This window comes from Tachypleus tridentatus, chromosome 2, assembly GCF_004210375.1.
Source record: "Tachypleus tridentatus isolate NWPU-2018 chromosome 2, ASM421037v1, whole genome shotgun sequence".
Lineage (NCBI taxonomy): Eukaryota > Metazoa > Arthropoda > Merostomata > Xiphosura > Limulidae > Tachypleus > Tachypleus tridentatus.
In genome coordinates, this window is record NC_134826.1 from 42,757,975 (window position 1) to 42,781,823 (window position 23,849).

The window sequence follows — 23,849 nt, forward strand, 5'->3', positions numbered from 1 at the left end:
TATCAAGGTGATTTTACTTTCTAGTTTTCATCTGATCCATTTGGAACCAATCCATTCAATCCCACCAGAGTTGCACCTCCTCGGCCAGAAAGTCCTACCCCAGCTCTCCCACCTAAGAAGAGTAAAGCCCCACCTCCAAGACCAGCTCCACCAAAACATTTTGGTGGAGGGGGCGAATCAGGTCCAACTCGAGCAGCGCCTGCCCCACCACCACCACCACCACCTTCTGTACCTGACCCTTTTATAGCTGATTCAGCAGAGTCTGTTTCATCCAACTCTACCAAAATACCTGTACAGACTTTTCAACTAAAAGCATCTTCTCAAGAGGCTTTTGAGTCTGCTTTTGAAAGCAGTCAACTATCAGAAAGATCTAATGGCAGTGGCCAAGATGGTTTTGATCCTTTTGGAACATTGGGAATGAATGATCCCTTTGCATCTTCAAATTTCTCCCACCAGAACTTTGCCAACTTTTCAGATTTTGAAAAATTAAACTAATCTTATTTGCCGTGCACACTTTAAATAAGCTAAAGTTGGTATTTAAAGGGAGTGTATGTATCACCATCTTTTATCTTAGTTGTTGTTATTACTGATTTATTTTGTCATTTGCAATAGTATCCTGTGTATTGCATGATATTTTCACCTCATTTTAATAATCAAGTCATTGGTGCAATCAAGGTACTTACATAATATTTATAACTTCATTAAATGTAACAGTTACAATGATAAGTATGCAATATTTTTACAACTGTGTATGAATGTAATGTAATTTATGTTAACACTATACTTTATTTCCCTTATTAAACAATTATTACTTCTAGTGTAACTATAGTATAAAAACTTCCGTTCTGTTGTAAAATATCTATATTGTTGAATATTGCAATGTTAATGTTAACTTTGGGTTTGTTGTTATGTGTATTTACACTTTTTATAGTAAACATTACATGTTATGTTTTATTTTTATACAGTTTGATTCAGGTGTTTTATGGACTTAATGACTTATTGTGGGTCTGAGTTTCTACTGGTATTATTAACTTCTTAAATGTTTAATTTTTGTTTCTCTTGCACAAGACTTATTTTAATAGATAGACTTAATAGTGACTTATTGGGGTCTGAGTTTCTACTGGTATTATTAATTTCTCAAATGTTTAATTTTTGTTTCTCTTACACAAGCCTTATTTTAATAGATAGACTTAATAGTGACTTATTGGGGGGCTGAGTTTCTACTGGTATTATTAATTTCTCAAATGTTTAATTTTTGTTTCTCTTACACAAGCCTTATTTTTAATAGGTAGACTTAATAGTGACTTATTGGGGGGCTGAGTTTCTACTGGTATTATTAATTTCTCAAATGTTTAATTTTTGTTTCTCTTACACAAGCCTTATTTTAATAGTGACTTATTGGGGGGCTGAGTTTCTACTGGTATTATTAATTTCTCAAATGTTTAATTTTTGTTTCTCTTACACAAGCCTTATTTTTAATAGGTTACCAAGCAATACAATTTTAAACATCCCTTTCACAGTTTTCAAGTAAAAAATAATAGAAATTTAAATTCCTCTTACAACTTTTTCTTGCCCTTATTCAGAATAATAAATAAATATGAATACTTGTTATGTTTTTGAAAGTTTAAAGTGGTTTAATTTTTCTTTAGTAAATCTTCATGGAATATGAGGTAAATAATAAAACGTTAGTGTAGTTGTTACTGAACCATTATTGTCTATAGCTTCAGTCTTTGAAGAGTGCAGTTATATCAAGTGCTTTAAGAAAGTATAATCATGGAAGTTAATTTTTAAGGAAGTTAAACAGTTATGTGTATTAAACGGGAAAAAAACACACCTCACAATCATAAATAATTAGGATCAGTTACTAGTTTTATAGTAGATATTGTGCCAAATGTGTTTTTAGTGTGGGCATTACCTGGGTAACATGACTACTGTGAAAAAGAGACTTGATTGTAATGAGATTCAAAGAATCAAATATCTTTCCTCCTGGAAGTATATACTTAACAAAAGAAAGGACAAAATAAACGTGGCTACAAGACGATTGTTGAAAAATTGTCTTTAGTTATCCTACCTCTTGTGTGTCTAACAAGGCTTAGAAGTGAGAGCATTTGTGCACATGCATGTGTTTAAAATGGGTATAGGTTTTTAATACAACACAACTTGAGTGAGTACTCATCAGTTGTGAAATGACTAACCTAGAAATTATTATTGTTATATTCTGTATTTCAGTGAGTTTAATTTTGCTAAGCACACTTTAATGCACAGGTAGTTAAAATAAGCAAACAGCATTTTTTTTGCTTCCACTAGTAAATAATTATGCTTAACACAATAATCAGTGTGTGTGACTTATTATTTTGGTTTAAACCTGTAAGCACTTATTCCAAAATTGGTTAATGGCACAACAAAAATGGCCATTATGGTAGTATATTTAATTTGCACATATAAATATTGCCTTTTCTAAAATGAATAACATGGAAAGATCTTTTTACATTTTGAGTATTGCATTGATACTTGTGTTTCAAATTCCATTAAAAAAAATAGAAGTGTTTACAATTACATGGCAGAAAATGTTAGATGTCATCCTTGTGTTCACTTTAATCTGTATTAAAAGCACTCAAAACTACATTATACCTTAAGACACTGTACCTCTCTAAGGCTTTAGAACCATTTTTGCTTCACTGTATGACTAGTTACTAAGTGGTATTCTCAATTTGTGTTTTCCAACATTACACGTGGTTTACAACTAATTCTGTGCACATTTGCACAAAAGACAAACTCCTTAAAAAAAATGTCATGATACATTTCTTCATGATAGTAAAAAATATAATTTTAATTAAATTTAATCATTTCAAGTAATTTATTAAAGTTTGTACAGAGAAGTTGCAGTTATTAGGAATGACACAAGTTCGTTTTGTGTTAAGCATGATAAGTGCACATTTAGAATTGCACTGATTTTTGCCTTCAATAGTAGATTTAGGCTTTACAGTTGCCTAACTACACTACATTAATAAATGCATAAAAGTATATTATAATATTTCTACATTCTTATGGGAAAAGAACTGCTACAATCATTAAAACAAATCAGTAATGTGAATTTCATGGTTCTATAATATCTGAAATTTTAAAACTTGAAATCAATTTGTTCATTGTAGGAAAACTTCCTACTATTACATTTTCATATAATCAGTTTTAAGAAGATAGGTATTTTTAACTTAAGGATTGGTGGCATTAAAACTAAAGAAATTTTGGTACTTACATTTTACATTTTTGTTATGAACTAAATAAAAAAAAAGTCTTGAATCTCATGTTAAATCATATTCATCTAATATTAATACCTGCATGACTATTACTTAATCTCTTACAGTACATCTTATGTAAACAACTAAATCATGAAAGACAAAGAGATTGTCCAACGTGTAAACATTGCCTCTGTTAAAGTGACAGCCTTTTATAGTACATATTACATCAACAACTAAATCGTGAAAGGCTAAGAGATTGCCAGACATATAAATATTGCCTTTTCTAAAATGAATAACATGTACAGGAGTGAATTACTGGAAACATTTATGAGACTACTTAGTAAAATGTCAGGTGGGTATATGTGTGACTTTTAAAGCTGTTATATTGTAAAACTGATAAACCTGTACTTTATTTAATATTTATAATTTGGTACAAACATTGCACACCAGTCGTTAGGATTGAAAGAAAAATTATTTGTCAGAACTGTATGCTGGTTGAAATTCACCACTAAATATATGTCATTATATGTATGCATAAAGAAAGAAGAATAGGATATGCTTTTTTGTGTTCTTGTTGTAGCAGAAGCAGTTTCAGTTGGTAAGTGATGGTTTTCACCAAATCTCCAAGTATGTTTAGAACTTCAAATTGAATTGAGAAAAAAGAATTGTTTACAATTACATGGCAGAAAATGTTAAACGTCACCCTTGTGTTCACTTGTAATGGTGTGTTCAACAAATATTGATATAGTAACCCTTAAAAAAATAGTATTCTTATGTATTTCCCATTTTATGATTGATCAAAGATTGTCCATAAATGTTTAGAACTTCTTCACTGTTATGTTGCAAGTCTCATTATTAAAAAACATTTGAGTTTGAGGTTTCTAATTATATAAGTGTTTATGAATATTGAAACAAGAAAGTTAAATAAAATAGTAATAAATCATTATTGTCACTTGTTTTTTTACAAATATTGCTCAGTTAATAAAAAATGAAGTTCAGAGGATCAAATAATTTCAATATACATTTTGTTTGCTCATATGGAGAGCAAGCAACTTACAATTTTGATTCTTTTTCTTCACTGGTTCTCCTAATCTCACATGTATGTATGTATGTATATTTATAACTTGAGAAGTTGAACTGATGTTACTAAAAAAAAATCACTTCTGGCTGAAGGTCAAGAAAAAAGGTCAAAGCTTCAAGAAGTAAATCTTGGCTTTATTGTGTAAATGTTTAAAAACTAGTAGGTCACATTCCATGTAATTTTTTTTACACTGCTTGTGATTTTAATTAGCTAAAGATCATTTTGTATAAAAGTGACTTATGTTGAAGGTTTTCATTATAATTGTTGTTATACATGTTATTTAACTGTGTGGTTTATTTTATGGTGATTACTGTGCTACAAGTAGTTTACAAGCTGTGATTTCTTTAATACTTTTTTTTTTTTTTTTACTAATTTAAGATAAACTACATTCCACTGTGATTTATGTTAATATACTCGTATGTATGTATTGTGGATGTTATTGATCAGGTTAAAACAAAGAAGACTCCATGTACCAAAGAAAGAAAAGTAATTCCATTCACTCTTTCCCAAAGACTTGGTTTTATTTCTTTTAAGGTTTTTCATTCACACAGTCAAAATCTCATGTTATACTACAGCTTCAATAGCAGCTATGAATAATGTGAAAGGAAGTCACAAATATGCATTGAAAAAAAGTGGCTCTTTCCTCCACATTTTGCAGGGGCATACTTTACACAGCTGATGTCACATTTCCTTTGCAGTGCAATCTGTGAATTGGCATACAGAAAGGTTTTCATTTTGTTCTTGAGGTGTTAAAAACAGCCTACTTTTTTCACTTTTCAAGTTTATTTGTAAAATCAGAACTCTTGTGGTTAAAACAAGTAATGAAAAATATAAGTTATAATAAGTTTCTGAAGTTACCAATATCATGCTTTTATTATATTCAGTCTTTAGTTGAATAAAAGTTTATAAGATGCCTTGAATCAATACACTCAAGTCTGTATGTTTTTACCCTGATTAAAGTGATTAATGTTCACTTGTAATGGTGTGTTCAACAAATATTGATATAGTGACACCTCAAAAAATAGTATTCTTATTTATTGCATATTTTATGATTGATCAAAGATTGTCCATAAGCAAAAAAAAATAAAATTATGTAGCATCTTATATTATAATAGCTTTTGCAGAACATATCTTGTCAGAAAAAGAACAGATTTGATCATCAAAGCAACTTCCAGTTAAAAATAATTTTGGTAAAACATGTCTTTTGTAATTCAAGTTTTGTTATTGTATCTCGTGTCAACTATGAAAATGCAGTAATTAAAAATAAGTGTTGTGTTTTGAATAATATTCCAGTTTTGGTGGAATACAACTTTTCTAGTCAGTCCAAGATCTAAATTGATCCTACTGTATTAACTATTCAGAAATGTGACCATGTACATTTATAGTACATAAATTATAACTAACACAAGCTTTGTGTTTGAAGCATATTGCAGTATGCCTTGATTATAAAATTTCTTATTTGTGCATTTATGTTTAAACTGTAAAAGTTGGAATCCTTAGTTTTCTAATAGTCTCCTTCCCACAGATACTTTATCATAATTTTCAAATCATCATTTATCAATAAATATCAATTGTACTTTTGTTTTAAGACATATCAAGTGTTGCAGAAAATATAAAGAGTATGAAAACTTTAATACATAAATTCAAATTTGAAAAACAATTCTTTAATGGTAAAAGCTTGTCTTACAAAATTCATCCTCGTGCCAAATTGTACAATAAAACAGAACATCTATTAAACTGCAGGATTTCTGTTGTTAACATCTGGTAAAATGGCATTCCAATGAATTAATATTTTTATCAGAGTTCCAATTGGAAAATGTTCTTGTGTAACCTTTATCTTGATAGACTTCAGCCTTTTTCTGTATATTTGTGCACTCCAGAATTTTTGTTAAATCATGATTTGTAGTTCTTTGAAGATGTGTGTTGGCCATAATACAAATATGCACTCCAGTTTGTGTGTTTAGTGTAGTAGAATTCCAGTTCATCTATATGTATCTGTAATTGTGAGCTTGTATGTCCTACAGATATGTAATCTTTAACTCTTATTACAAAAGAAAAAATTATTTATCAAGAGTATTATTGTATGTGTAACTTTTTTGTTGTTGCTGTTCATTTACCATTTTAATTAGTGAAATTTTGGGAAAGTAAATATCCTACAATTTGAAAAGATATTCACTGTGTAGTCCTGATTCATAGGAAATGAGGTTTGAATGATATTGTTTTTCCAAAAATAGATATTATATTGTAGCTGTTAAACCCTCTGCTCATAGTATTAATTATTACTTCAATAGATAGGTGTGACTGTTTACATGAATGTTATTAAGTTTTGAAGAAATTAGCTTCAGAAAGGAAGCAATGGCTCTTATTTATTGCAGTGCACAGTTATTGTTCTCAGTTTGAAATATTTGAACATTCGCATCAAATGCAAGTGTACTTAATACAGAATGTGAAATAATACAATTTATTGAGAAAATGTGGTTTGTTTCTCATTTATTTATTTTACTAATGCTATTACAGTCTACTACTAACCTCTGATATATAAGAAGTGTTGGGACAAAGTGTTCATAGCTAAATAATTTCTGCATCTGTCATCTCAGCAGAAAAACACTCCTAAACCGTCACACTGCCTCTCCCGTGCTTCATGGTAGGTGCTACACATTGAGATAAGTATCTTTCACCTTTCTTCCACTGGACGTACAACCTATGCTTTGAACTTTTCTGTGTCTTCCTTCTATCCCGAGGGCTACATAAACAAAGATACTTAACATCAGTATCATTGAGTTTAGGTGTTCTGTCTCTTTCTTTCTTATTTTCAAATTTACCTGTCTCAGTCTTACAGTCTAGGGTATACTTTACAGCATTTGGGGAGCATTTCAAGTCTGCACCAATTTGTTGAACAGTTCAAACAGCTTTATGTGATGCTAACTCTCTACTTTACTGTAAATTCTCTTCCCATTTTGGGCCATAGCATGATAACAAAACTTAATATCTAGTGTTAAACCCTATATCAAGGTTTATTTGTAGAGTGCTATTAAATTGATTTCTTCTGGCATGTATCAGTACCACATGGTAACTTCTTTCTACACAGTTAAGACACTGAATGAGGTACTGTGACAGGTATTTCAAACCCTAAATTTGATCAGTGTGTTCAGTCAAGCAAAACCCTTAGGACATGCCTTTGGTACAAGTATATGGGAATTTTAAAGAATAAGTGTTGTAATGCTAGTGCATTTAATTGTCAACAGGGATCAGTGAAGCATTACCATAGTGTTGGAATGTACATTCTATAATGGCATAGAAGAATTAGCCCCATAAAAATGGAATGGCAAAATATTTTCTTGTCCTAACAAATTTGCATGATACTGTGCTTATTTAATACATTATTAATTGTTTGTAAATGGCATATCACAAAAAACAAAGTTGGACTTGGGTATGTTTCAACTGATCTTTACATATTGCTAGGCTATATTACTATAAATATGAAAAACTTCTTTAACATATCTTGAAAAATGCCTGTATGACACTATTAATCCAGGATAATTTGTGTGAATCAATATGATTTTCAAGTGTAAGTTTCTTCATAGTTATAAATACAGTTTTTTGCTAGAGAGTCAAACATGGTGTACGTTTATAAATTACTTGTTTATGGATAAAGTTTCTAGTGTATTGAGATAACACATTCATTAGTTTCTTGATTAAAAAAGCACCTTTCACACATTTATTTCATAGAAGTAAAGAACAAATACAAATATTATAATTAATTAAAGGTTGAATATTATTTTTCCCAGTGTTATTAAGTTTATAAAATTATCAGAAATGTGGCTGTTCTCAAAAATAAGAACTTTACATATATAATGATATATAAAAACTCCAATTAACAAGTCAAATATGGTTTTTAAAACTAAACTACAATTTCATTTTCTGAAAAATATAATTATCATATGATAATGACAAAATTGAGGAATCTGAAGGAAAAACATGCACACTTTTGATGTTTAATAATAATACTAACACACATAACAGTTGCTGTCATTTAGCATTTGAACTTAAAGGTAAGCAGTGTATTTCACTTTCCATTTTTAGTACACTGATAATATGTTATACCACCGTCAACATTTACTTTCTCAATTAAACACTTTCTAACAAACTACACAGATCTGTCTGTCACAACAGCCTTTCCTTAACAGTTTCGAAATTTGTAATTTACGTCTTGGTTAGTAGACTTAAAAGTTATACTGAAATTTATAACGAATTTTATCAATTATTTTTTACAGACAATAAGACACTTCAGTAGTCTAATCTTTGATTCCAACCTACCACCACTAGATGAAAGTTCATGACTCTACAAAAATTATTTAATTCATTTTTGTTTCCGAATGAAATATATAAATATATTCATGCTGTTTACGTGAAGACCAGTCCTACGTATAAACTTATTCCTAAAATCTGGGTGTTTATTCCAGGCAATGGATAGAACACAAATAGTCTATTGTGTAACTTTGCAGTTGTATAACTGCAATCATGTTTTATACTACATATAGCTCAGGGATGGCCAAATCGCTTAACGTCAGAGCCACATACAATAGATGTTTGAGGGCCGCAAGACATAAACAAATATAACACACACATCTTGTTACATAAATTGTATGTAAATAATAAATACATATACGTAATAATATTTATTCGTGTATGTAGTTTTTAAACTGTTAATTTGTATTAGTTTCAATAACCACAAAATACACATATATATACCAAATGTTTTCAAAATCCTGGCTGATTGTTGCGTTAACTGTATTGAGCGTATTTGATACGGTAATGAACTACGGAAACATTTAAGAAAAATAGGCAAATTTGCATATTATTAACATTACATGAGAGTGCCAAAAATAAAAGGGTTAAATACAGATATTTTTAATGATATTTATTTGTCTTAGTAAATATCTAGTCGAAATATGGATGAAAATATGTAAAACAATAAAATCAGAGATATTTTAATCAGGTACCACCTTACAAAATTTTAGTCTTGTCATAATATTTTTCTGACACAAACAGACATTTATACAATTATCAGGCTATTTACTGCTTGTAGAGGCCTCGTGAGTTTTCTTCTTGGTTATGAGGCGTTGAAATTCCGGCTGATATGTTATCAAGGGTGTACGAATTAGCTCCGTCTGATGTTGATTTGCTAGCATTACACGATCCTTCGACTTCACCAACTTCTTTACAGAGTACAGTGATTCGCAGCAGTATGTTGTGCTGAAAATTGAGATGATTTGCATACTGGTTTTCTTCAGTTCAGGATATTTTTTTTCTGGAACTTGCTTCCAGAACTCAATTGTAGAATGGCATTTATTGATCACCTTTAGAGCCAGGTTCTCCTGTAGTTGTGTTAGTTCAGTTTCCATTGATTGTGTAATCAGATATTCGAAAAGTGGACAACCATCATTGATCACATGAACCACAAATGGATTTACAAGAAAGGCGAAGCAGAGCTGCAGGTTCTGCAAGTCTTCAAACCTCTCTCGGAAATTATGAAGCAGTTCCTGCAATTTATCTTTGTATTCTTCCAATTTGTGGCCTTTTATTTCAATATCAGGGAATGTATTTACTCTCCTTTTGAGATTGGGAAAGTAACTGAAGTTTCTTAACAATATATCTCTTTGAAAAAGTCTTATTTTATTCTGAAAGCTGTAAATTGTCTGAATAAGATCAGAAACAATATTATCCTTCCCCTAGAGTTCCAAGGTGAGAGTTTGTATGTGATTAATTATATCAGTAAGAAACATAAGATCTTGCTTCCATTCATTATTTTCCAGTTGAGGATAGAATCTGTTCTTTTCTTCAAGAAAAGTAATAACAGGCTCCAACAGACTCACAAGCCTATTTAAGACATTCCTGGTTGACAGCCATCTCACAATGCAATAGAAAGAGACATCACTGGGTTTGTCTTCAAGCTCCAGTTCTTCAATAGAATTTTTGAACTGTGGTGGGTCTTCCCATTTAAGCGTATGAAATTGACAATTTCAAGAACAAATTTCATAACATCTTCATACTTTAAGTATCTGGCTGCCAGGTGTATAATGAAAATGGAGAAATTCTGGAAAGCTGGGATCACTTTTCATAAGTGAAATTAATCCTACATTTTTCCCCATCATTGCAGGTGCTTCATCTGTTGCAACACTGACGAGTTTATCCAGTGAAATATCAGCATTTGTTAAGGCTCTGTCAAGCATATTTTTAATGTCAACACCACGAGTTGTTTCTTTTAGTGCCACTAAGTCTAACATCTCTTCTTTCACAGTTACATCAGAGGAAACATAACAAACAAATACCGCCAGTTGTGAGTTGTCTTGGATGTCTGTAGATCGTCAAGGGCTAAGCTGAATGCAAGGAAATCCTTTAAGTTTTTTGCCTGCAACATCAGCACTGGTCTGAGAGATATGTCTCTCTGTAGTGAGGCGTGAAGCTGGTGATTGTGCTATTAGTCGCTGAAGTTTGGGGTTATTTGAATCTAACACTGCAACAACTTCAGATTTTTCCTTCCTAAATTCACCATCAGAATATGGATGTTTAGCATGAGCAATATTCCATGATATAACAAAACTAGCTTTAGTCATTGTATCAACTTCCTTACAGAACGTTGGCAACAGTGTCCGCTGACTACTTAGTGACGATTTTAACACAGTTAACTTAATTTTTCCGTAATTATGATTTAGATAGATAATTAGACGAAAATTTTTTTGCGATTTGTTTCATAGTGGCGTTTTAACTTACTGGCTTTGTAATGACTGAGTAACACATTGCAGATAAAATATAAAAGTTTACCTCTTTTAATGGTGAATGCAAAATCTTCCTTCACTTTGGCTTAAAATTTCTGTTTTCATCTTCATATTGTCGCTTCATACAATTTGATGACGCCATTTTTCTTCACAAAATTTTCACAGACACTTCTATAAAATTAAAGTGAAAAGTAACAATAACTTCCACCATGCGCAACGTAACCAAATTCTACAGCGTCCAGTAACGCCAACGATCTACTTTCGATACTCACAGTCGGTAAGTAGCACATACATAATCCATTATGTAGCTTTAGGCACAACAGTGAACAAAATATTTTAAGTGCTTTGTAATAGTTAAGAGAATTTTCAGCAATTTTATTACTCACCATACAATAACCTTAATTGATACGGGTGTGTGAATAATGTTGTGACATGAAGCCTAATTCATTATTCGATATTATACAGCGGACCAGCTGCTTGAAAGCATATTGGTGTCTGGTTTATTTTCTTTTTCAACGAAGGCCCTCAAATGAAATATTTTCTTTTCAGTTTTACTTTTTAGTGCTTTGTTTGTATATACCGAGTTATTAATGATGGCCAGTGACCACGAATGCATTACTTAATCATGAAATAAGAGAAGAAAGCAAAGTTAAACTTAGATCTTGTATTAATATAACTCATATTAGTTATTTATATTTACACCGACGTAAAACCACGACGTATGTTTTAAGTTAAAAAATGTTTGTTGACGAAGTATTAAATGATTTTGTTTCCGTCTCGTAATTTGTTATCGTTGTGAACAATTATCAATGTAATTGATTATTGGTTAACGTTATTACGTTAGGTCTAAGATTAGTACCTTTTAATTACACATTTGGGTGTGAAAATTTAAATAAATTTCAACTACCTGAATTGTAAATAAAAGTGCAGTAGCTGTTTCCTAATTGTTTAACCTTGGTTTCACTTCAAATATTGGAAACATCTCCTTCACCTATAGTAATTGAGACCACATCATATTTACTTGATAGAAATTAAATGAAAACCCGAACGCTTTCGAAAGGTGAACTTTTATTCTTCAAAGACCAAACGAAGAGACTTTTCATACCTATTTTTATAAACTGATTAGTATAACATATCTTTTTCAATCAAGCTCCAGGAGTTAACTTTCCACATACACTCTCGCCATCGGCTACATTGTACCGGAAACGAGACGCTTAAAATAGTATACAGGTAAATAAACAGTCAGACAAATTGAAAATAATACCATGAACTTATTTACTTGATACTGTATGGACATTTTTATTGGACGTAAGTGCCCTCACACGTTTGTCAGCAGAATTCATAAATAGAGCATGATAGTTGAAAAAACTGAATACGATATTTAAACTTGAAAAAATATCTGAATTCTCAATAAAGATCTGAACAAGTATTGTAGATGATATTATAGATAGACTCTATTGATTATGATGTTTAGTTTCGTCTTGAAATTTCGTGAGTGTGAGCCTGTATATCATAGAAAAATCATTATCTGTAGTTTCTAGACGTCATAGTTCAGTGGCTTTGGTATATGTGTTGTTGAAAGGATTTATTGACGATAGAATCAATAAAGTAATTCTGGAAGGAGTTAAGTTTTAAAACAGATTTAAGTATTGATCGAGTGACTGTAACTGTAAAAGTTCCAGCGAACTAGTGATACGATCTGCACGAGGCTTAAAGTTTTCTTTGAAGTGAAATGGAGCAAATCTGTTAAAGTATGGTAAGGTTTAGGTGAGTTTCTGATAACAACATATATTCTTGTTTGTTGAACACCTGTGTTAAGAAATGGTAGGGCAGAGCAATGTAGGGGTTCACAGGTAAACTTGATGTTAACATGTTTAAAGTTCAAATAATTTATAAATTTAAATAATTGAACTTCATGTTTTGTGTATTAAAAGTATGTCATCAACATAGCGATGGTAAATAAGTGTTTTGACCTCAATAGAGCAATCCATCAGCCAGTTATTCTCATGAAAGCACATGAAAACATTAGACACTACAGGTGTTAAGCTAGACCCCGTGCTGACTTCATTATTCTGTTCATTAAATACACCAATGAACCGAAAAACAGAGTTTTTGTGAAAAATTCTAGCAATTGTCCGAAATAATTTCTACTTAGACCAGTAACCCTGTTTTTGAAAATAAGGTTAATGTAAAGATTCATAGTCTCATAGTGAACATAGATCTAGCATCTAAACTGTCAAAATAAACAACTTCATCAAACCTAAAATTTTTAACATTATCAGAAACACCAAAGCAATTTTTTAACTAACCAATGAGTAAAACAGTTGAAAACTAATGTAATAATTAGGAGAGTTCCTAGCTAAAGACAGCCTACGTTGCAAACAGTGGGTCTAACAGAGCAACGAGATTCTTAAATCAACTCTAATGTCATTATAAGTATTATCGACCTTTCTAAGTAGGAAAAACCAACGTCCTGGACGCTAATACTATACGTCTATCAACTGGACAAAGTGAAAATTTACTTTTCGGCAAACACATTCACTTGATGCCAATAATACAAACACGATGGAGATTGTTCTAAAGAAATTTAATTTGTTAAAGACGTATGAAACAATGAAGTTTGAAGACGATTTAAATTAGTAATGGAGAAAAAATTGTTACATGTTTGAGATGGCAACAAAAATACAATCTGGCTAAGTCTTATCATCGTCACATATCCAGATCTTGTTGAAAAATTACACATTTTTCAGTATGTTTAACTTGAAATAAATTTATCTTGTCTCCAATTCAAACCATCTTCAAAATTTATTTTATTGAAATCTACTGAAATTCAGATTAGGTAAGGTTACATATAAAAACAAACAAAAAACAACCAAGAACTGAACTAGACATAAGTTTAAATTATTTGGATTGTTAATACATGGAAATTATACATCTCACCATCTGTACCAGTTCTTGCTAAAAGCTACTATAATTGTTTGTTGTTTGGAAAGTGACTACGTCCGTTACATATTTGTTAGTACTATTAGTTATTACGCATAAAAATAGTCGTTAGTGTTTCTAACAAAACTTCCAAAATACTAAACCCTAAGTTATTATTATTATTAGGTTTTGATCAGCTCCGACTATTATCTACTTTTGGCCTAGAGTGTAACTATCAAACGGCATATTGGCATGCGTGAGGAACAAAACGCTAAAAGTTTCGATACCCGTGGTGGGCACAGCAAAGACAGTCCATTGTGTAGCTTTGTGCTTAATTAGAAGCAAATAAAAGGATCGAGTGTAAACTAAAGATTTAATTTTTAAAATTCCATATTTTCCAAAAAAATGAACTACTGTGCGAAATGAAGCGATTGAACTATGTATTATAAACGTATTTCTAAATATAACTCCAGGCACTTTCACCTTTTAAAATACCAATCGTCCTTGGATATTTTCTTAAAATAAAATAATTTCCCATTAACAGTTTACAGATTTCTTTTCCACCGGTAATTTGGTATAATGGAAGAACACGCGGAGTGCTTAAGCAAAGCCTACAATGGCTTAACAACCTCCATTATCCTAAAATAGTCGCAAAACGCTTCATGGATTATTCATGAGAACAAATTTCACACAGCTGGTATGACTATATTAACACATGAATCTGATGTTTTGGCTAAATACTTAACATTTTTGGCAATTTCTGAATGATGTGATTTTATACAATTAGGTATGTATGTATATATATATATATATATATGTATGTAATAAAAATTTGATTATATTTTTATGTTGTACAAACTACGTATGTTATTATTACATGTTATCTCTTTGTATGTTTGCTTGCGTTTTATACAATTAAAAATACATTAGTGTTTTTTGTTGTCATTTCTTCAATGTACTATATTGGTTATACTGGGCAACATTTGTTTTATCTGTAACTACAGAGCGTTCGGAAAGTCACTGTGCACTTATACATTTATTAACAGACATGTTTCAATGTAGAATACAGGAGGTAAATATGAATGACAATTATAAACAATGTTGAAAGTGACCCCCGTTGGATCAATACAGGCTTGGATCCTTCTTAATTTGTTTCTAAACACCGCTATCAGTTGCTGGCTTGAAATAGACTGAATAAAATATGATTATAAAACTGCACAGTGACTTTCAGAACACCCTGTAGAAAACTTCAACTGTTTTTCAGTAATTTGACGGTGATGATTTTAAAAATCGTGTTGAAAACTATTGATTTCCTCTAGTTCTCGAATTATGACAGATATATTCAAAATATTCTTATGTATCGTGAAAATAACATTTTTAATAAAAAGCAGGAACATTTCATCAGTGAGTATAATAAGGCCATATACTGATGATGTTCAAGTGATGTTCAGAACGTTCATCGTGTTATTATTGTTTGTTACAAATATCTACTGGACTTGTTACATCTTTTGTGTATGTTTTCAGTTTCACGCCGTATTAACCAATAGCATCATGTAACAAAATTTTTACTTTTTTTTGTTCCTGGGTAGAACGTGTTATTTCCCAGTTGCTTATGCCTAAAGTAAATGGAAAAGACCTATTCTACTCTTCAAACTTTTCTTTTGTGACCTGGGTAATAAAATTTTCAAATTTACCCATTTTCCAAAACATTTCAGGTAGATTCAGTGCTGAGTAGCTAATAGAGAATTTTTTTCGAACTTACAAGAATTTTCAAGAACTTTCTAAAATGTTCCAGAAGTTACAAGAATTTTCTAGAATAAGTATCCGTCTCTTTCTGGTTCATTCGGTGCACCTCAAAGAGGAATACAACAGCGTCAAGACCTTGCTAGAAGTCTAGAAGTATGATGAGTATGGCTGGGAGGTTATCGAAGACTTCAAAATGGTGACATTCCTGATGAGTCTCCAAGGAAGCTTTACCAAGTTTCACTGTTATCTTTGCCTTTGAGACAGCAGGGACACCGCAGCGCACTACAACCGAAAGTACTGGCAACAAAACTGACTTCTGTGTGGGGAGGCACAATATTAAGTGTGTGCCACTAGTGGACCTCCAGAAGGTGTTGTTCCCACAATTGCACTTAAAATTGGGTCTTATGAAACAATTTGTCACAGTGTTTGATAAGGAGTCTGCAGTACCTTCGAGACTTCTTCCCTAAGCTGTCTGAGGCAAAAAGTCAAAGCTGGCGTCTTCGTTGGACCACAAATAAAAAAGATCCTGGAGTGCACAGAATTTGCCAAGAAGTTCAGTTGGAAGAGAGGAAAAGCTTGGGGTAGCTTGGTCGCAGTGGTTCGGGGCCTTTTGGGCAATCACAAGGCCGAAAATTATATGGAACTGGTTGAGGCTCTGGTGAAGAACTACGACAAAATGGGCTGCAGGATGCCCCTGAAAGTCCATATTCTTGACGCTTATCTTTATAAATTCAAGGAGAACATGGGAACATACTCAGAGGAGCAAGGCGAGTGCTTCTACCAAGATATACTGGACTTTGAACGCCGCTACCAAGGAGCGTATAACGAAAACATGATGGGAGACTATATTTAGGAACTGATATGTGAAAGTGATTTACATTACAGTCGCAAGTCTCGAAAAACTACTCACTTCTAAACATTTTTATAGCTTTAGTATAAATGCATGTACATCCTGATTTATATGTTGTTTTATTTAGAACTTATGTAAATGAAAGTGTGCAAATTTGCCCGTTTTTACATAAAAAATAGGTTAATTACTAAATTTCATTATTCAGGTCTCAAAAGCAAAGTTTGAAGGGAATAATGGCCATTTTCTGTACTTATACAACATAAGCAATTAAGAAATAACCCATACTATCCAGGAACAAAATTTGTGTAGCATAGTGTAGTAATCTCCTAACATCGCAGAATTCTATTGATTTTGATATCGTTGTTCAATTGTAAAAATATTTCGGTGAAAGCAGTCACCGTGCTCATCGCTCACGGCACCGAGATCATTTGGAAATCAGTCTTAGTGGGAGGGTAAGGAGTACAATTTTAGTGACATCCTGGACCTAATTGTTCTGTAGTTATAGAGGATGTCATTAATCATTCCAGTTTTCATTTCTGTGATTTTCGAATAACTTTTTGACAACCAGTTTAGTTTGTAGGCAGAAATTGTTTTGTTTTGTTTTTATTTAGTAATGTTTCAAAACCGTCATCCATTAGAACTTCTCGAATCTGTGGCCCAACAAAGATATCCTTTTCATTTTTGCTTCACTGATTTTGGAAACTTCTGAGAAAGATATCTGAAACCATTACTATCTTTGTTTGTTCCTTTTACATAATTTTTTGTGAGTCCAAGTTTAGTGTGAAATGAGGGCAGAATCACATTTTAAAGGTTCTCTAAAAGTTGATACTTAATATTCTGTTTTACTTGTCATTCCCTCTTTTAAAATAATTTCGGCTATCTCAGAGACACAAAAACAACGTTTGGTACACCCACTTTGTAAGCCTAGCAAGACTGCAATAACTTTTAGATCACCTCATATGTTCCACTTATGGTGATCACATTTGATGATCGCAAGCAAAGCCTACATGTTTTGATAGGTTTGTTCAAAGCATGAGAAACAGGAATTGATGGCTTACTGTTCCAATTATTCAAAAGTACAGCTTTCAGACTAGTTTTAGATGAGTTAATAAGATGTCTTCATACTTGAAGATGATGTTCAATACCTAATTCTTTCATAAGTGCTTCAACATTTGTACAAAAACACAAAGTATCTTGCATGCTGTAGTGAAAAGCAAGACCTTGATGACAATTTTGGTAAATTAAAACTCTTATTTCTGGAGCTATTAATTTCCATTGTTGTAAACTTGAACCAAGAAGTTCCCCATGTTGTTTTGATAGAGGTCACTAATCAGATCAATTAGCTCTTCTTGTGTGATTATATGAGACAGTCTATGTTGAGGTGTTACATAAATAAAATTACTAGATGAAGAGGATGAAGTCAATTCATTGTCTTCTTCACAGGATAATTCTTTTGTTTCCCAAATCGCTAGTGTATGTGGCAAAGGAAGATCATCCACGTGGAGTATACTGGTTTTATTACAGATGCAATATTTGAATACTTAATGTCTTGTTTAATTTTGTCTTAATATCAAGAACATTAGTCATGCAAACATAATGGTCAGTTAGAAGATCTCTGGGAACTGCAAATGACATATTTGTTTTATTCTTATTCATTTATTGTGTCAAGCCAGATGTAGATACTGTACAACATACATGTGGAACTCTTGGTCATAAATTTTAAACCAAAAATGTGGGAGTAAACTACATTTACCTTGTGTGTGGGACGTGTTTCTCTCGTAAAACTGTTCCATATTTTTCATAAATGTAGTAGAAAATGTTTCGGTTATTTTCGTACTGTCGGACATTACTTGAAATGGTAGTAGCCAGCATTTTAAATTATTTTCCAAAAATATAAAACAAGTTGTGATTATAAAAGTAGAATTTAAAATATTTTAAAAAGAAAGTTTTGTAGAGTTTGATTATATCGTGGGCATGATGCTAAGAAAAAAAACGAACTTTGTTTAACTGTGCGCGGAGCAAAGCGAAGTGACCAACTGAGTTAATGAGAAGCAACTGAGAGAGAGACGTCTGACTCCGTCTCTTTTATGCTGAGTTTAAACATTTCTAGAATATTATAGCAAACTGAACACGTGAGGGTTTTGTGATTCCAAGGCGGACCAGGTGATCGTGAAAGTGAAGCAACATTGGTGCAATTCGCTACAGTTCTATCGAGAACAATATATTTGGAATATTACACCAATACAATGCAGTCATTCTTTAAAGTTATCCAAAAGATATACCTTTTACCCATTAAATTGTTCAAGTAAACTTAATTTCACAACACAAATCCATTGTACTGAGTTGATTGCATGGTATTTCATATAGTGCTGATAAAGGTTTTAACTATATGCTACAAGAACTCAAAATAAAGTGGTGGATAATAGATTCTAAGTACATTTTTTGAAATCAGCGCCATCAGATTGCCCAGAATTACTTTAGTTTTCTCCAGTAGCAAATGTTATCTGTTTTAGAGTTCAATTAATTTAATTGTCAGTAGATGGCGCTAAGAGAAACCGTAACGGATGCTAATTTGATGTCTGAAATTTCTTTGTTTAAGTCAGTGGTTCTTAACCTTTTTCAGTGTTTGCACCCCTTTCAAATCAGTAATAATTTCTCGCACCCCCTGGAAACTTAAATATAAAAAAGCTAAAAATACAAAGTTGATGTAATCAAATTTTTTTTTTATCTTCATACATACAGCATACCTTTTTTCAAGACAAAAATTCAGGGTACGTAATGAAAAATTAATTTCAATTTTGTTAATGATGTTTTTATTTAGCCTGTAATGCACAGTAAACTTAGTGACTTCGTTGCTGCTGTTTTTTCTCTATGATGGCATCAAATCTTGGCGTCTTTGTACTGAGTGCCACTCGCATGTCATGTTCAGAATTCAGCCGATTTCTGCATTTTGTTTGGATGTGAAGTAGACAAGAAAATCCTTGTTCACACAAGTAAGTAGTTGCAAATGGTACCAGCACTTCAAGAGCTTTCTTCGCTAATGCAGGGTATGCTTCCAGCTGAGAAGCCCAGAAGTGTTCCAGCTGACTATTGGTGAACTCCATTTGATTTCACGATTGTGTCTAAGGTCGATGAGATCTTCCTTGATGCCGCTGACATCTTCCAAATTCTGCATGAAAGGATTCAGGATCCAGTTGTCATAGGTTTGCAGCTCTCCACACGAGAAGTAACCCTCAAATGAAGTACGCAGCATCTGCATATGTTCAACAACTTTTGCAACAAAGTCTGGATGCAGGGTAGAATTTTCTGTGACTGTCTCTTCCAGGCAGGAAATTTGCCAAATTCCCCATCTTCACACGCTTTATCCACAAGACAAGTTTTTCTTTGAATGCAGCCAATTTCGCGCTTGCAGTCACAATGTTGAGTCCCCTTCCTTGCAGAGAGAGATTGAGTTCATTGAGAGCTAAAAACACATCAGCCAAATAGGCAAGCATCTGAACAAAACTAGGTTCTTTGAAATATATAGCCAGTTCTTGTACCCTTTCACGGAGAAACTGATGAATTTCTCCTCTCAGTTCAAACACACGAAACAGCACACGACCACGTGACAACCACCTCACTTCAGTGTGGTACAAAAGAACAGTGTGTTCCTGACCCATTTTCTCACAAAGTGACTGAAACAATCGATGATTCAAAGCTCGGCTGCGAATAAAGTTTACAACCTTGACACAAATATTCAGAGTTTTCTTGAGATCTGGGGGCAATGTCTTTGCTGCAAGAGAGTGACGATGAAGAAAGCAGTGAGTGATTTTCAGATTAGGAACTTCTTTCCTCATTAATGCAGCAAACCCAGAACGATTGCCCAGCATTGCTGTTGCACCATCTGTACATATTGAACCAATTTTGTCAAGGTGAAGTTCGTTTCTTGAGAAAAATTCTTGTATTTTGTTAAGCACATCTATAGCTTGTGCAGTTGTCTTTAAGGACTGACAGAAAAGGAAACTTTCTTCCACTTTTTCTCCTTCACGTAACGAACTACTGCCAATAGCTGACAACAGTTGGATACATCTGTTGATTCATCCACTTGTAGGCTAATCTTAACTGGACTAGCCTTGATGTCAGCTACAACTTGTTCCAGGATGTCAACACTCATGTCGATGATTCGGTTATGGATTACATCATTTGACAAAGACACTTGTTGGAGTTTCTTCTCAGCTTCCTTGCCGAGAACAATCTTTGCCATTTCAAGGGCACATGGCTTGATCAGTTCCTCACCAATTGTATGGGGTTTCTTTGATTTAGCAATCTGGTATGCAACTTCATAAGAAGCACGCAGTAAAGGTTTCTCTGTTGGCGAAAATCCATAAGTCGGCAATGTGCCAACCTGATCAAACCTAGCTCTTTTGACCCTTAATGTCACAATGTCATTTCCTGCATCCCTGCCACCATGTTTGTTCTTGAAATGCTTTGGAGTTCGCATTGGAGAAGAGTGTGCTGCACAGGATACACTGTGGACGTTGTGTCCCATCCTTCTCTGTAGTACAGGTGAAACCAAACTTGACATATTCGTCATTCCACTTTCGTTTCTTCGACATATTGCAGACAAATCTGGAAAAGAAACACATTCATGTGTAGGTGTTTTCTTTTTTTTTATGAATTATGTCTAAAATATGTGATGGAGAGACTGAAATACCTGGTTTAATCAGTAGATTTGTAGGCATGACAATACATTCTATGAAAATATTGTAACGGCTACACTGCTACAGTGATGATGTATGTTATGTAAACAACCCATCGCTCATTTAAATAAATGTGTAGAAAGCAAAATCTGAAATAATACATAACCAATCTTCCACCCTTCTGTTATGCATCAGAAAAAAAAAACACATTGAAACAGGGAGACCATAACTCACGTGTTGATGGCACGGATGGGTGGTGTGGACTGAGACGTGATGATAACCTCCCTCTCTCTCCGTGTTGCGCACGTGTCCTGTACGCGTCCCTTCCTCGTCTATCCAAATGACATACCCGTTTGTTTACCCTGTATTGGAATCTGATGCAACTTTACCACTTCATTAGGAAATTAGGTTTAGGTTTAACTTTATCTCGGAACACTGCTGAAGCAAAAATTTTCTTCTTAGGAGAAATATAAAGCATACTCTTATGTAAAAATATAGATTTGCTTTAATTATTCATGGGCATCCTCGCACCCCTTGGGAATCATCTTCGCACCCCCTAGGGGTGCGGGCACCCCTGGTTAAGAACCCCTGGTTTAAGTATTTGCAAGTATTTACTCAAATATTGTGCTCTCTTTATTTTTCATCAAAATATTACAACTATTTTTGAAATTAATCTTTCCAATTCATTCAATTTAGTCGATAAGTTTAAACCACAATCGTCAGGCCCGTCATGGCTAGGTGGTTAAGGCACTCGACTCGTAATCCCAGGGTCACGGGTTCGAATTTCCGTCATACCAAACGTGCTTGCTCTTTCAGCCGTGGGGGCTTTACAAAGTGTCGGTCAATCCCATTATTCGTTGGTAAAAGAGTAGCCCAAGAGGTGACGGTGAGTGGTGATGACTAGTTGCCTTCCCTCTAGCCTTACATTGCTAAATTATGGACGGCTAGCGCAGATAGCCCTCGTGTGGCTTTGCACGAAATTCAAAATAAAACAAACCAAAAAAAGACGGGGAGTTTTCTTGCAGTTTAGTACATAGCCACACAAAGAGGGCTATCTGTGCTTTGATCAACCTCAACTCTCGAATCTCGGTTTCTAGCGTTATAAACCTGCAGAGATACTGCTGTGCCACTGGGGGCAAAACGGAGCGTGGCTTAGTAACTAGCTTGCCAGTAAATTGCTGAACGATTAATTGAAATTTCAATTAGATTTTGGTTATTAAAAATAAACATCGAATTCGAATTTATTTAGTATCTACACTTCTATTTGATAATTGCATAAAACTGCACAGTTTGTATGTTCACTAACAGAGAAAAACTCTGGATGTTACTATTCTCGTTAGTATCATATCTACAGAGATACATTAAAAGAAAACAAACATTATATTTGTCCTCAATGTTGAACTATGCGCCAAAAATAAATTGTGGGAAATAAATACACTACATGAGTAAGTTTTCTTTCGTATAGTATTACTTTTGGTTTTTGTTTTCTTAACTCCCGGCAACGTGAGCAGGTCGAGTTAATTGATTTCATTGGGTAGAAACTGAGAGTACTTGTATGTCAAGGCACTCTGGGACATGTAGCTCTTGGAGAACCCTGAAGCAACGCGCGCAGAAAGAAAAACGTATCTCCCAGAATGCATATCAAACGGCTTGATACCCACTGTTGTTTGTTAGAAACAACACTTTCACAAGTGCAACAGAGCATTCAGTTGTAATCAGGAAAAAAAAAAGTCAGGAGTATAGAATGATTGATCATTTAAGCATATACTTACAGACATACAACGACGTTCATACACACGTAAAGTGTTTCGTTGTATAATGCTTTGAAGAAAAGTGAAGAATGCAAAATAATAAATTATATTTATTTATAAATAAACTAGGTTTGGTTTTCAGATTGTCCTTCTTGTATGACGCCATCTATCGAGTTAATGGGTGTAGAGTAATTTGTATATTTTTTTATCGTTCCTATGTCTTTTCATCACGTTTCTTTTAAAAAACTAAAAGATCTTATTAGAACAACTGATAACCGTATTAGGGATTGTGTCAAATATCGAACTGATAATCAACCGAATTATAAAACAAGTGATAATTGCTTAGCACTACCTATCAGACTATGGAGCGAGAGGTTAAGGCCCGGCATGACAAAGCGTGTTAAGGTGTTCAATTCGTAATCTGAGGGTCGCGGATTCGCATCCCGTCGCGCCAAACATGCTCGCCCTTTCAGTCGTGGGGGCGTTATAATGTTACGGTTAATTCCACTATTCGTTGGTAAAAGAAAAGCCCAGGAGTTGGCGGTGGGTGGTGATGACTAGCTGTCTTCCCTCTAGTCTTACACTACTAAATTAGGGACGGCTAGCGCAGATAGCCCTCGAGTAGCTTTGCGCGAAGTTAAAAAAAAACAAAACCGAGAGGTTAAAGACTCATGACGTAATGTTTCATACCGTCAAGTGTGGTAGCGATATAAGATTTAGAGACAATCCTATTATTCGTCTAAAATAACCGGACAAAACTGTTGTTGCAGTGATTGGTTTGGCTAGTGTTCCTCCCTCTAAT

At 33.3% G+C, this 23,849-nt stretch overlaps 1 protein-coding gene and 1 long non-coding RNA gene across 7 annotated transcripts in view; one reads left to right on the forward strand and one right to left on the reverse strand.

Annotated features, from left to right (window-relative positions):
- Positions 1-6,793, forward strand: part of LOC143241949 (uncharacterized) — a 59,429-nt gene extending 52,636 nt beyond the window's left edge. For all 6 annotated transcript variants that reach the window (XM_076485288.1, XM_076485280.1, XM_076485301.1 and 3 more), the window contains one exon: positions 25-6,793. In XM_076485288.1, coding sequence (XP_076341403.1) covers positions 25-495 — 471 coding nt within the window. In that variant the 3' untranslated portion in view covers positions 496-6,793. The remainder of the gene's footprint in view (positions 1-24) is intronic.
- The window catches only part of LOC143241976 (uncharacterized), a 23,518-nt gene continuing 4,558 nt past the window's right edge, over positions 4,890-23,849 (reverse strand). Inside the window, exons 3-4 of the long non-coding RNA XR_013022376.1 lie at positions 6,850-7,063; positions 4,890-5,024 (exon numbers count right to left, since the gene is read on the reverse strand). This is a non-coding gene — a long non-coding RNA (uncharacterized LOC143241976). The remainder of the gene's footprint in view (positions 5,025-6,849; positions 7,064-23,849) is intronic.